Here is a 13,029-nt window from a genome sequence, read left to right as displayed (position 1 = left end):
CCATCACAAATAAGATTTCAAGTATGTCAAAAGTTGCTCTCCTTGGGCTTCCCTGGTGGTCCAATGGCTGAGAGTCCGCCTGCCAAAGCAAGGCACATGGGTTGGATCCCTGATCCAGGAAGATCCCACATGCCCCGACACAACTAAGCACAGCCCCTGTGTCACCACTACTGGAGCCCGAGCTCCAGAGCCCACGCTCCACAACAAGAGAAGCCACTGCAGTAAGAAGCCCAAGTCCCACAGTGAAGAGTAGCCCCTGCTCTCCGCAACCAGAGAAAGCCTGTGCACACAACAAAGACCCAAGTGCGCCAAACATAAACTAATTAATTGCTCTTTAAGTAGCTCTTCTTCCCCAAAAGGATGAGGACTCACAACCTATACCACTGGGCTAGGAAGAAAAAAATACGTGCAGGCATTTCCTCACTTTGAGAATAGCTAACAGATTTTTATATAAAATAAAGCTAAGAAGATGACGTAGAAGTGGGTCAGATTGTATTCTGCCATGAGAGATGGCAGATAATGGCCATTTCATCTTTTATTCATATTAACAGCAACCTAAGCTGGCAGGATCAGTGTTCCCTGATTGCATGTAACGGGTTAGGGATCATACAACCCACTGCTAATGTCATCACTACTTATAATTCATCCCACTTGTATTCTTTCACTTTCTGACACAATCTTGGCCCAAGTCCCAGCCCACACACACATCGCTACCACCACCACACCACTCTATGAGCAGCAAATCCTTGCTTCTTACTGACCTTCCCAGGTCTAAGTGTGCTGGGCTTAGAAGTCACCAGCAAGAGGCCACAGGTGGCCATCCCAGGACAGGAGAGTGTGATGGGCCTCTCACTAATGTAGAGATCTGAGAGGGGAAAAATCGAGTTGAGAAGTAATTTTGGACACTTGTCTTGGGGTCTAGGTCTCAAGACAGTTGGTGGGGGTGGGGAGAAGATGGGGCCAAAGAGGAAAAGGAAGGGCCATCAACATCATGTAATAAGAATAAAAACAATTCTGGTTCAGCTGTCAAAAGACCTAAACTAGTTCTGATCCCAACAATGCTAATTGGCTGTACAGCCTTATAAAAGTCACTATCTCTCACTGGGTCTCAGTTTTGTTATCTATAATACAAAGTTAATTAGGTTACCTTTCAGCTCCAGACACTACTGTAATGAAAAATGAGAGTAAGGAAACATTATGAAAAAATTTATAACAGAACTCTAGAAGTTCTTTTCCATACAGGAACACAGGGACTTCTCTGGTGGTCCAGTGACTAAGACTCTGCGTTCCCAATGCAGGGGACGCAGGTTCGGTGCCTAGTCAGGGAGCGCGATCCCACATGCCACAACTAAGACCCAGCAGAGCCAAATAAATAAATATTAAAAAAAAAAAAATTTTAAGACAAATATATAAAATTTATTAAATCAGAATGTGTTATTTTTAGTTTCAATGCAACAGACTATTTTTAGTTTCAATGCAACAGATTTTAACCTTTATTCTTACTTGTGCTCATAAAAATTCATAAAGATAATAAGTATGACTGATTCTGTCAAGCCATCCTTCTCTATTACAGTAAGACTAAAATGCAGTGTACTTTACAGTGGACTAAAGAAACCAGGTACTTGTAAAATAATATTCTCCCCAAAATGACATACATAGTCAGCACAACTGGATTGTGTGCTGCCTCGTCTACTAAATTACCTCCATTTGGGATGAAAGATGCATGATTGTGGTTCACTGGTTCTCAAGATTTTGATTTTATTATCAAAACTGTTTATCTACCCATCCTTAAAAGCCATATGTTTACCTATTATGTGTTAAAACAGGCACTCTAAATAATACAACTGCCTAGCTTCAGGCTGTTTACAGCTACAGAATGACTGACTCAACTCACAACCCAATACGGTAGTTTTCAGTAATAAAAAATAAACCACTTCCTGTGTACAATAAGTCAGTATGTAACCTAGCTGGGACATTCAGTTGGTTCGGTTGCTCTCAAGGTAGCCATATTATGCTAAGCCTTGATAGCAACTTTAGTATTTTTAAGCTTCTTTTTTTTTTTTTTTTAAGCTTCTTTAAACTGAATGAACTCTTTCCTCTCATTTTACACAGAACATAAAAATCATGAATTGATACCACAAAAATTACCCTTAAAATGTATTTGAATTTCACAATGTTAAGGTAGTGATTAGTGCTGGATTTTAAATATGCTATTTATCAGCTGCGCCTCAACACCCACTTAAGGAGATTCTAAGGGCTTAGACTAGCCGTTAAAATGTAAAAGCATTAAAAAGGCCTACTTTAGGAAATCAGAGTTAAAACTGAGTTATATATTGAAATAACAACCCCCAGAGGGGGAAAGTCTTTGTCCTAAATATCCAAATAATTGTGCCTGAAGTAGCCAGAAAAAAGCAATTATTTCACTAACATTTAAAAATTCTTCATTTTATTGCATATGTACTCAAAACTGTGGCATATGTGAAAATGAATTACTTTCAATACATTCAAATGTATTTGTCCTTTATAGTCTAAATTACGAGACTATTACACAAACAGGCAAAAGAAAACAATCACTGCTGGGCAGTATCTGTACTAAGAGTCAGAAAAAAAGTACATCTGAATTCTACAATAAATTAACATTTCATTTTTCAAGTAACTCTGTATTTCAGTCTTAAAAAAAAATGCTCATGGAAAATAAAACACCTTTGTATCCAACAAAGAAGAAGTTTATTTTAAAGGAACAACTTCTAGCTTGGTTCAAAATCATTATTACAACCAAACCAGCTAAAGGAATAAGAATTTTTTCTCAAGAACAAATAAAAATATTATTTTCCATCTTTTAAAATGAACTGAAATTAAACACGTGAACATTTTGCATTTATTGAAGGCACCCAAATGATATCTGAGAGATTTTAAAACTTCACAGGAAAAAAACTGTAAATCAAGAAACTTCTTAATCATTACATCATTTGTACTAGTTTAAGCTGTTACGTCTGTGAGAATAAAGTAACGCACAAAGAGAATATAAAGAGAAAAGTATAATAAACGCGTCTGTCACTCTGAAGAGAAAAGATGTGCCCAAACTAGTCCCTCCCAATTATACCTGTGACAGTCAAACAACAGATGGCTTTTCTTTGCCCAGATCCTGGTAGGTTCTTTGATTTATAACTCCAGTGGAGCAAAACTTTGTTCCTAGGATAGGGAAAGATAAAATTTGAAGAGCAAAGAGCCAAGAAATGTTTAAATACTATGGAATAATATGCAGCGATTAAAAAAAAATAAAAAGTATACATGTCCATTGATATGTGTCAAAAAGTAAGCTGCAGAATAATGTGTACCATAGGTTCTTATTTTTACTTAAAAAAAACCTACATATGTATGTATGTGTACACATTTATACCAAAGAATTTATTTAGCATAAATATTTATATTAAATAATTAAGATAAATGTAGAAGGATAAACCTACTTCTGTTTCATTGACAATGCTAAAGACTTTGACTGTGTGGATCACAACACACTGTGGAAAATTCATAAAGACATGAGAATATCAGACCACCTTATCTGCCTCCTGTGAAATCTGTAGGCAGGTCAAGAAGCAACAGTTAGAACTGGACATGGAACAATGGACTGATTCAAAATTGGGGAAGGAGTACGTCAAGGCTATATATTGTTACCCTGCTTATTTAATTTTTATGCAGAGTACATCATGTGAAATGCTGGGCTGGATGAAGCACAAGCTGGAATCAAGACTAGTGGGAGAAATATTAATAACCTCAGATATGCAGACAACACTACCATTATGGCAGAAAGGGAAGAAGAATTAAGAGCCTCTTAATGAAAGTGACTGCAGCCATGAAATTAAAAGACGCTTACTCCTTGGAAGAAAAGCTATGACAAACCTAAACAGCGTATCGAAAAGCAGAGACATGACTTTGCCAACAAAGGTCCATCTAGTCAAAGCTATGGTTTTTCCAGTTGTCATGTATGGATGTGAGACCATAAATAAGGCTGAGAGCCAAAGAATTGATGTTTTTGAACTGTGGTATTGGAGAAGACTCTTGAGAGTCCCCTGGACTGCAAGGAGATCCAACCAATCCATCCCAAAGGAAATCAATCCTGAATATTCATTAGGACTGATGCTGAAACTGAAGCTCCAACACTTTGGCCACCTGATTTGAAGAGCCGACTCATCAGAAAAGACCGTGATGCTGGGAAAGATTGAAGGCAGGAGGAGAAGGGGACGACAGAGGATGAGATGATTGGCTGGCATCACTGACTCAATGGACATGAGTTTGAGCAAGCTCCTGAAGACAGCGGAGGACAGGGAAGCCTGGCATGCTGCAGTCCATGGAGTCACAAAGAGTCAAACACAACTGAGTGACTGAACAACAACAGGATAAACAAGTATTGGTTACTGTTGGTGAGTTAAGGGAGGCTTTAAAGAGAAATTATCATTTCCTTATATTCCTCCTTACAACTTATAAAAAGAAGCATAAACTTTTATAAACAATCAGATAAAATTTTACTTAAAGTTTCTGTTTTGAAATAATTATAGGTTCATGTTCACTTTGGGGGCTTCCCTGGTGGCTCAGATGGTAGAGAATCTGCCTACAATGCAGGAGACCTGGGTTTGATCCCTGGGTCAGGAAGATGCCCCCTGGGATAGGAAATGGCAACCCACTCCAGTATCCTTGCCTAGAGAATTTCATGGACAGAGGAACCTGGCAGGCTATAGTGCATGGGGTCACAAAGAGTCAGACATGACTGAGCGATTAACACACACACACACAATACACACACATATTCACTTATAATAAATAATACAGAGATATCCTCTGTACCCTTTTATCAGGTTTTCCTAATGAGAATATCATGCAAAACTATTACAAAATCACAGGCAGGAAACTGACACTGATATAGTCAAGATACAAAATATCTCCATCACCAGAAAGATTTCTGAATTTGCCTTTCTAAAGCTGCACATACTTCCCTCTCACCCTCCCCTACTTCAAGCCTGTCCTCAACCCCTGACAACTACAAATCTTGTCTCCATTCCTATAATTTAGTCATTTTAAGAATGTTGTATAAAATGTAATTATACAGTATATAACATTTAGAGACTGGATTTGCCTTGGCATAATTTTCTGGAGATTCATCCAAGTTATTGTAGATACCAGTACTTTATTTCTTTTTATTGCTGAGTAGTATGTCCTTAAAAGACATCTGGGTTATTTCTAGTTTGGGGTTATTAAGTAAAAAAAGCTCCTAAGAACATTCATCTCAGTTTCCTATTTGAATGTAAGTAATTTTTCATTCTCTAGGATAAAGGCACTACTGCTTTACCTATGTCCCCTAAATTTTGTACTTTTAATTCAGTTCAGTTTTTAAAATTTCTCTGAGATTTCCCCACTGATCCATGGATTACTTAGATATTGTTTAAGTTTCCAAGTGTTTGGAGATTTTATTATCAATCTGTTATTAATTTATAGTTTGATTCCATTATAATCAGAGAACACACTCTATATGATGTCAATGCTTTTAAATTCATTAAAGTTCACTTTTATGCACCAGAGATGGTCTTAGTATATGTCCCATGGGCAGTGACAAGAATGTACATTCTGCTACCACTGAGCACAGTGTTTTATAAATGTAGATTAGTTTCTAACGTTTGATGGTAGTGTTGAGTTCATCTGCATTCTTGGGGAATTTCTGTCTAGGGTTTTCTGTCAATTGTTGAAAGAAAGGTGCTGGCATCTTCAACTATAATTGTAGTTTCATCAATTTCTCCTTTTGGTTTTTACTTCACATATTTTTTCAGCTCTGTTGTTTGTTTAACACACATTTAGGATTCCTTTGACTTAATAGATTAACCCTTTTATCATGTTAAAATGCCAACTGTGTCTCTCATCATTTTCTTTGTACTGAAGTCTACTTTATTTGAAATTAATATAGCCACTCTTCTTTCTTTTGAATAATTTGTGCCTGATATTTTTTCATGCTTTATTTTAAACCTGCCTATATCATCATACCAGAAGTACATTTCTTGTAAAAAAAAAAATATATATATATATATATATATATATATATATATACTGGGTTTTATACGGAATCCACTTGCCAATCTCTGCTTTTAATCACTACATTTAGACCACTTACATTTAGTGTAGTTATTGATACATTTGAGTTTGAAGTTACTACTTTTCTTTTCGTTCTCTGTTTTTTGCTTCTGTTTACTTTTTACCTGCCTTCCTATGGGTTACTTAAAATTTCTTAATTCTAGGTTGATTTATATATAGTGGTTGTTGAGTGAATCTCTTTGTATAGATTTTTTGGTCATTGCTCCAGATATTACATTATATATCATAACTTATTTCCATCTACTGGTATTGTTGTTTTCCAATTAGAGTGATGTATAGGACCACTTTAAAATCTTTATCAGAGAATTCTAACATCTTGGTCATCTCAATGTTGGTATCGTCTTTTTTTTTCTTTCAAGTCTAAACACAAAACAAAACTTGAATAAGCAATAATAATGAGTATACTTGGAACAGTGAGAAAAAGAGAGTCTTAGTAAAGAAACAGAATATATAAAGAGGAGCCAAAGAAAAATGTTAGAACTGAAAATTACAGTAATTGAAATAAAACTGTACAAATGCCTCAAATACTGAACGTATGGGACACAGTGGAAAGGATCAGTGATCATGAAGATGAAACAATACTATTTTATCAATCTGAGTAACAGAGACAGTAAACTGGGGGAATAATAGAGCCTCAGGCACTTGTAGGACTACAACAGAAGATCTAATCTTTCTGTCATCAAAGTCCTGCTGCTGCTGCTACTGCTGCTAAGTCGCTTCAGTTGTGTCTGACTCTGTGCAACCCCATAGCCGGCAGCCCACCAGGCTCCCCCGTCCCTAGGATTCTCCAGGCAAGAACACTGGAGTGGGTTGCCATTTCCTTCTCCAATGCATGAAAGTGAAAAGTGAAAGTGAAGTCACTCAGTCGTGTCAACTCTTAGTGACCCCATGGACTGCAGCCTACCAGGCTCCTCCGTCCATGGGAGTTTCCAGGCAAGAGTACTGGAGTGGGGTGCCATTGCCTTCTCAGCATCAAAGTCCTGGAAACTGGGAAAAGCCCGTATGGTGTCCAGTGACACTACAGGGAGGAAGGTAGGATAGCCTCTTTAGTGTTAGGGTTGAAAGTCTTGGCTCTCCACTGACACTATGTCATTAGGGAAGAAATTGGGGTAACCTGTTACAGTCATTCAAGAGTGGAAGTTTAGCTCCCTCCTCAGTCCTGGCTGGCAGAGGAGAGGACAGGGTCATAGGTTTTTCTGTGGTGCTTGACTAGAGTAGCACAGTTATTGTCTAAAAGTTTTGTCTTGCTAGGCTGCTCCTTTCTTGATCCTTAGCTAAAGAGAGCAGGCTTTTGCTGGGGCTTTTTCTGTCTGTACCCACTGGCACATTCTTAGGTTGCCAGTCTCTTTAGCTCTGGTGCAGTAGATCTAAGACAAAAAGAAAACCTAAGAACTTATCACTACATGATCCCTTGGATCCCAAAGTCCCCAGCCAGTCTGCTTCTTTCTACCTTTTGGAGTCTTCTCCTGTTTGTTTGTACCTAGTTTTACTTAGCAGGAAGAAGAGAGAGAAGTATGTCTATTTCATCTTCCCTAAAGTTAAAGCCGGCATAAGTTTTATGATAAAACATTTGCTTGTGAGTTATTTGTTTATAAAGACCTGGGGACACGAACTCCCTCACCTGGGTCATTTTAAGCCATTTCTTCTTTTGAGCTATATGGCCAAAAACAACACACACCACAGAACCAAGGATGGGTTGATTCCTTCATCCTCAATTAACATCTGGAAGGAAGTCTCTAACCTTTATTCAGTCTCATATAATTAGAATGTATTTTGTGAGTGATAATATTGAATTCCTCAGTAAAACAAGCATTTAGGAACTTATAAAATTTCTATCCCTCCTGCCATGGTGTATGCTTACTGTTTAAGCCACCAGTTTTCACCTGGTTGGGAGGATGGGGGGGGCGGGAGGGGTGATTACACCCTTCTACCCCTGGTCTCATTTGGCAACATCTAGAGATATTTCAGTTGTTATGACTTGGTGGTCGGGAGGATGACGAGAGGATCATACTACTGGCATCTACTGGGTAGAGGCCAAGGATAATTCTAAACATCCTACAATTACAGGACAGCCACCCACAATGAAGAATTATTCAAACCAAAAAGTTAAGTGCCAAGGTTGAGAAAACTTGGTTTAGATGTTTGACCTACATTTGACAGCTGAGTTTAATCTTCAGGTATTCTGAGCACCTTCTGGCCTATGTAATTGTTTGTGGAACTCTGAATGCTAGGTCTGGAAGGGCCCTGCCCGAGCTCTAAACAGAGACAGCACATCTTGCCAAGACTGTCTTATCCTTTGACTTTCCCTCAAGGGATTGGCTCCAAATTAAGATGTCTAAAGTGAAGAACCATATCCCTTGCTTATTACGGACAGAACGTTGTTTATATAAACTCCAAACGTTTCGTTTAAAACAAGTGGCCTTATTATAATCTTAAGGATTTTTAGAATCATAATTTAGACACCACTTTTACTTGCATTTTCATTGCTATCCCTCACCTACCCAGTCACAACCATTTCAACAAATCCCCCACTGTTCTCTTCTCACCCTAACAAAAGACCAAAATAATTCAAAGCTCCATCTTCTGGAATTGTTGGGGGGAAGGGGAGATGGGGCACAGAGGCAAAAGTTTAAAAGCAAGAACAACAACTAGCTATACAAAAAATCAATACAATGGAAGGCAGGGATGGGACTAAGACATTTGAAACTGGCCAAGTCTTGAGAGTCCCTTGAACTGCAAGGAGATCAAACCAGTCCATCCTAAAGGAATTCAACTCTGAATATTCATTGGAAGGACCGATGCTGAACCTGAAGCTCCAATATTTTGGCCACCTGATGTGAAGAGCCAACTGACTGGAAAAGACCCTGATAGTGGCAAAGAGTGAGGGCAGGAGGAGAAGGGGACACAGAGAATTAGATGAGTGGATGGCATCACCAAATCAATGAATATGAGTTGAGCAAGCTCTGGGTGATAGTGAAGACAGGGAAGCCTGGCATGCTGCAATCCATGGGGTCACAAAGAGTTGGACATGACTTAGCAACTGAACAACAAAGTCTCATAATGTGGGGCTAGCTAGTGATGCTGACTTCTGACCCTAATCCTCCAAACCACTCTCCTACATAAAGCAATTCTGGTAACTGAAGCACCAGAAAAGGATACACAAGAGAAATGGAATACCAGAAAGAACAGAATTCACTGTCCCGGGGCAAATCATCATTGATACTCTCCCTTCTTATATTCTATTCTATTTGAACCCTTCAAAATGCATTTTCTTTATGGCAAATGGGTTTAAGGATTTAGGAGGGAATCTTCTTCCCTCCTTAAACCCTTGCTCTAAAAGTGTAACTTTCTCCAACTGTATAGGACCTCTGAGCCGGGTTCCAATATAGGCCCCTCTTCACGTCACATGCCTTGATTATGTTACAGAGTTCCTTCTGACAGGGGCGGCAATGAGGCCTTTGTTCTCTCCGTTTGGGCTCTCCAATGTGTGTATCCCTGATTCCTTTTTCTGTTAGATCCACAGAAAACTTTATAAGAAGTACTCATTTTGAAACCGCCTGAACAGTCAGGCTGGTCTTGTTCAGTAACCATAGGGAGGTGTGGATCTTACTTGAAAATATTTGTCCCATTCTGCCTACAAACATTAGGTCAAAGACGACACAGGGGACTCTTGTCCTTACACGTTTTTGTTTCCCTAATGGGCTTTAGAATCACATTCCTTAAATCACAGCCAAGAGTATATTCTGGGCTGAAACTATTTTGAAGACATAATGTGGCAGCAGTATTCTGTGTACTAACAAGAGGTTTGGCGCTGCAGCCAAGAAGAGTAATAGAATCTTCTTCCCTCCTAAGTGTCATTCTAATTACCATTCTCAAAAAACTCCTTTCCTCCTGCCCTCTCTCCCTCTCTCTCTGTGTATATGGGACTCAGACTCCCCTATTATTATTTCTACTTTGAATGTCCCTGTTTAGAACTAAGTCTGTATAATGAACCAGGACCCTATCTAGCTTTGCTCCCTGCCTGGGGACACATCACAATCAACAAACAGGCAGTCCTGGCATGATTCCAGTGTCTTCTCTGGGGTATGACTGGCGGGGGTGGACGCCCAGCTCTGTTCTGCCTTAGTTACTGAACTGGGAGGCAATCCTTTTAAACTCACTAAAGCTAGGAAGCCTCTTATGTAAAACAGGGCTCTTATGGGTATCCACCTGATGGGCTTGTCCTTGGGACAAATAATCACTTATAGTCCATATATATAGCTGAGAAGACCTAGAAAGTAAATTTTTTAAACATATTTTAAGAGAATGATTTTCACTGAAAATGGACCAAAATTCTTATAAATACAGCTTAGTAGTAGTATATTGATCTTCTTAAGGTACAGATTTACTGTTAATAAACTGTACCACCAAAGACCGAGTCTTTCATATAAAACATCAACCAAATCAATACTAAATAATCACAAAGACTTTGAAAGGAAAGGTTACCAGTTATGTATTACTCGGGTCAAAGAACTAATGTTCTTTGTACCAGTTTCTGAAATACCCTCTCCATTATTTTCACTTTTTTAAAAGGATATACTCCCTTGATGGAAAATTCAAAGACCCTGATTAACACCCGAACACTTTGTCTAGCTTTTCGAGCTTGTCTAGCTTAGAACACACGATATGCACGATTTTATGTCTGAATCCTGAAATGAAATTTATCCAGAAGAAATATGACCCCTATTCTGGATCACCTACTTCCATTTTAATGTCGTAGTTCTGCCCAAGGACGCTCTGGATGAGCTCTTTGATGGTCTGGTCGGAGGCCAGCTGGGCCTCGGACTGCAGCGAGGCGATGATCTCCTCGATGGACTTGGGGATCGCACGCACTGGCGGCGGGGCCTGCAGGGTGGCCTCCCGGGAGTCGCTCGGCGGGGTGCTCTCGCGGTCGGTTTTGGAAGCGGACCCGGGGGCTTCCCGCGACTCGCCACCCGAGTCCTCGTGCAGGAAGCGGGTGTTAATCCTCACTCTCTTCCGCCGGCCGGCCGCCTCCACGTCTCCCTCGTCGCTGGAAAAGGAGTCGGGCAGCCTCTCTCTGGCCTGGCCGACCTCGGCGAGCTGAGCTGGCTCCAGGCTGACCACGCGCCCCCGGGCCAGGTCGAGCACGGGCTTGGAGTCCGCCGGCGGGGGGCTCCTGGAGCCCCGGTGCGCCCGGGCCCTCCCCGTGGGCACGCGCGGCGGCATCAGGACCACTGGTCTGGACGTGCCAGCCCTGGGCGCGATGACCGGCGGCTGCTGGGGCCGGTGCCGGAGGAACGCGGAGCTCCGCAAGTAAAAGTCCTGGGGGCGGAAGGGCCGGCCCTTCCCGGGAGCGGCCACCTCCCTCGGGCCCGGGGGCCGCGGGGCGCCTCGGGGCACCGGCTGCGGGAGGGTCCCAGTTGGGCGCGCACGACCTTTAACCCGAGGGGAGCCTGCTGGTTTTGGGGATCCGACGCGGGAAGCGCTCCCCTTCGTCGCATACCGGGCCGGGCTGGGGACCCGGAGACCAAAGACGGGGATTTCATCCACAGCTGGCTTGGCAGCCAACTTCTCCTTGATTCGGAGAAATTCCTTTTTGGTCTCCTTGCGAACCTTCTCCAGCTCTTTAAAGATGTACGATTCTTCTTTGTATTTCAGTCCAAAGTGCTTTGAAATCGTGGACATCTTGACTGATTTGTCCTGTGAAATAACAATAAATTTATATTTATACATACCTACATACATGAAAACTAATATTGATGAATAAAATTCCAGTTCTAAAAAGCTTCTCATGGTGGAACGCTCACTGTGCTTAACTGAGGCACCAGTGGGCTGCATTCATTTATATCATTTTAAATCTACTATTTAAATGATTTACTACTAAATCCATAATGATACTACTAAAATGATCTTCTATCATTTTTAATATATCATTTTAAACTACTGGCCTTTTCACAGTAACAATGAAAAACTTTTAGTAAATTTTTACAGTGAAGATTTTCTGAAACTTCTATTGAGTGTATTTTAGTACTTCTCTCAACAGTACTGTAGTCTCCCACTTCCAGGCAAAAGGGACCACACTCCACACAGGCATAGTAAACCTAAAGTAATCCTGCCAAGAAGAGAGATCAGAGGTCAGCAGTAGCCTGGATCCTTCTTGCAAGCATGCTTTTCAATTTCTCTGAGCTTTTCAGAAATATTAATTCATAGCCAACGGTTTTAAATTGAGAGATTTTCATATAAAAATGCAGATTTGCAGTTTCTCTGGGGGGGGGGGGGGATAAAACGAAGGCTCTGGCAATGCAAGGGCCAACCCCTACTCTTGGGGCAGGACAACAATTTCCCTTTCCCTTCTCCAGCTGGTCCGTGGTGTCTCCATTTCTCACCCAGCCCACTTGCCTCTACCTTTGACAGGAAACAGAGCAGGTGTAGGAAGGACAAGAGGTGATCAGCCACAAGCTAGGCTGCAGTGAGGTCGGGAGGCCTTGAATGCCAGGTGTTTGTACTTTTTCTGTGGTCTACTGGAAACTATTCAAAAACATTTAACAGCAAAGTGGCTTGATAGGATCTAGGGCTTGGGGTGGGAGAAAGACGAAAGAGAGAGAGGGCATGTAAAAGTAGGTAAGGCAAAGAGTCGGACACGACTGAGCGACTGAACTGAACTAAAGGCCTAGTTTTGATAACAGAGCAGAGTGAAAAGACTCTATAAGGTAAAACTGGTAGGATCTGGCCAATGACTGGGAATAAATAAAATAGCAACTTTGAATCACTTTGATAAAGTCTGGGTCATAACCAAGTGTGTAATAAAGCTGTTGCTATTCACTGAACTTTACACTTAAAAATGGTTTAAGATGGTAAATTTTATGTCAGGTATATTATCACAATTTAAAA

General features: G+C 40.7%; 1 protein-coding gene across 1 annotated transcript in view; it reads right to left on the bottom strand.

Moving 5' to 3' along the window:
* Window positions 1–11,871, bottom strand: part of TTC6 (tetratricopeptide repeat domain 6) — a 186,172-nt gene extending 174,301 nt beyond the window's left edge. Inside the window, exon 1 of the mRNA XM_027521191.1 lies at window positions 10,879–11,871. Coding sequence (XP_027376992.1) covers window positions 10,879–11,871 — 993 coding nt within the window. The remainder of the gene's footprint in view (window positions 1–10,878) is intronic.
* Window positions 11,872–13,029: the final 1,158 nt, after the last annotated feature.

The sequence above is a fragment of the Bos indicus x Bos taurus genome, chromosome 21 (genome assembly GCF_003369695.1).
Source record: "Bos indicus x Bos taurus breed Angus x Brahman F1 hybrid chromosome 21, Bos_hybrid_MaternalHap_v2.0, whole genome shotgun sequence".
Classification (NCBI taxonomy): Eukaryota; Metazoa; Chordata; class Mammalia; order Artiodactyla; family Bovidae; genus Bos; species Bos indicus x Bos taurus.
Note: the sequence above shows the minus strand (reverse complement) of the source record. Positions and strands in the feature narration are given on the sequence as shown.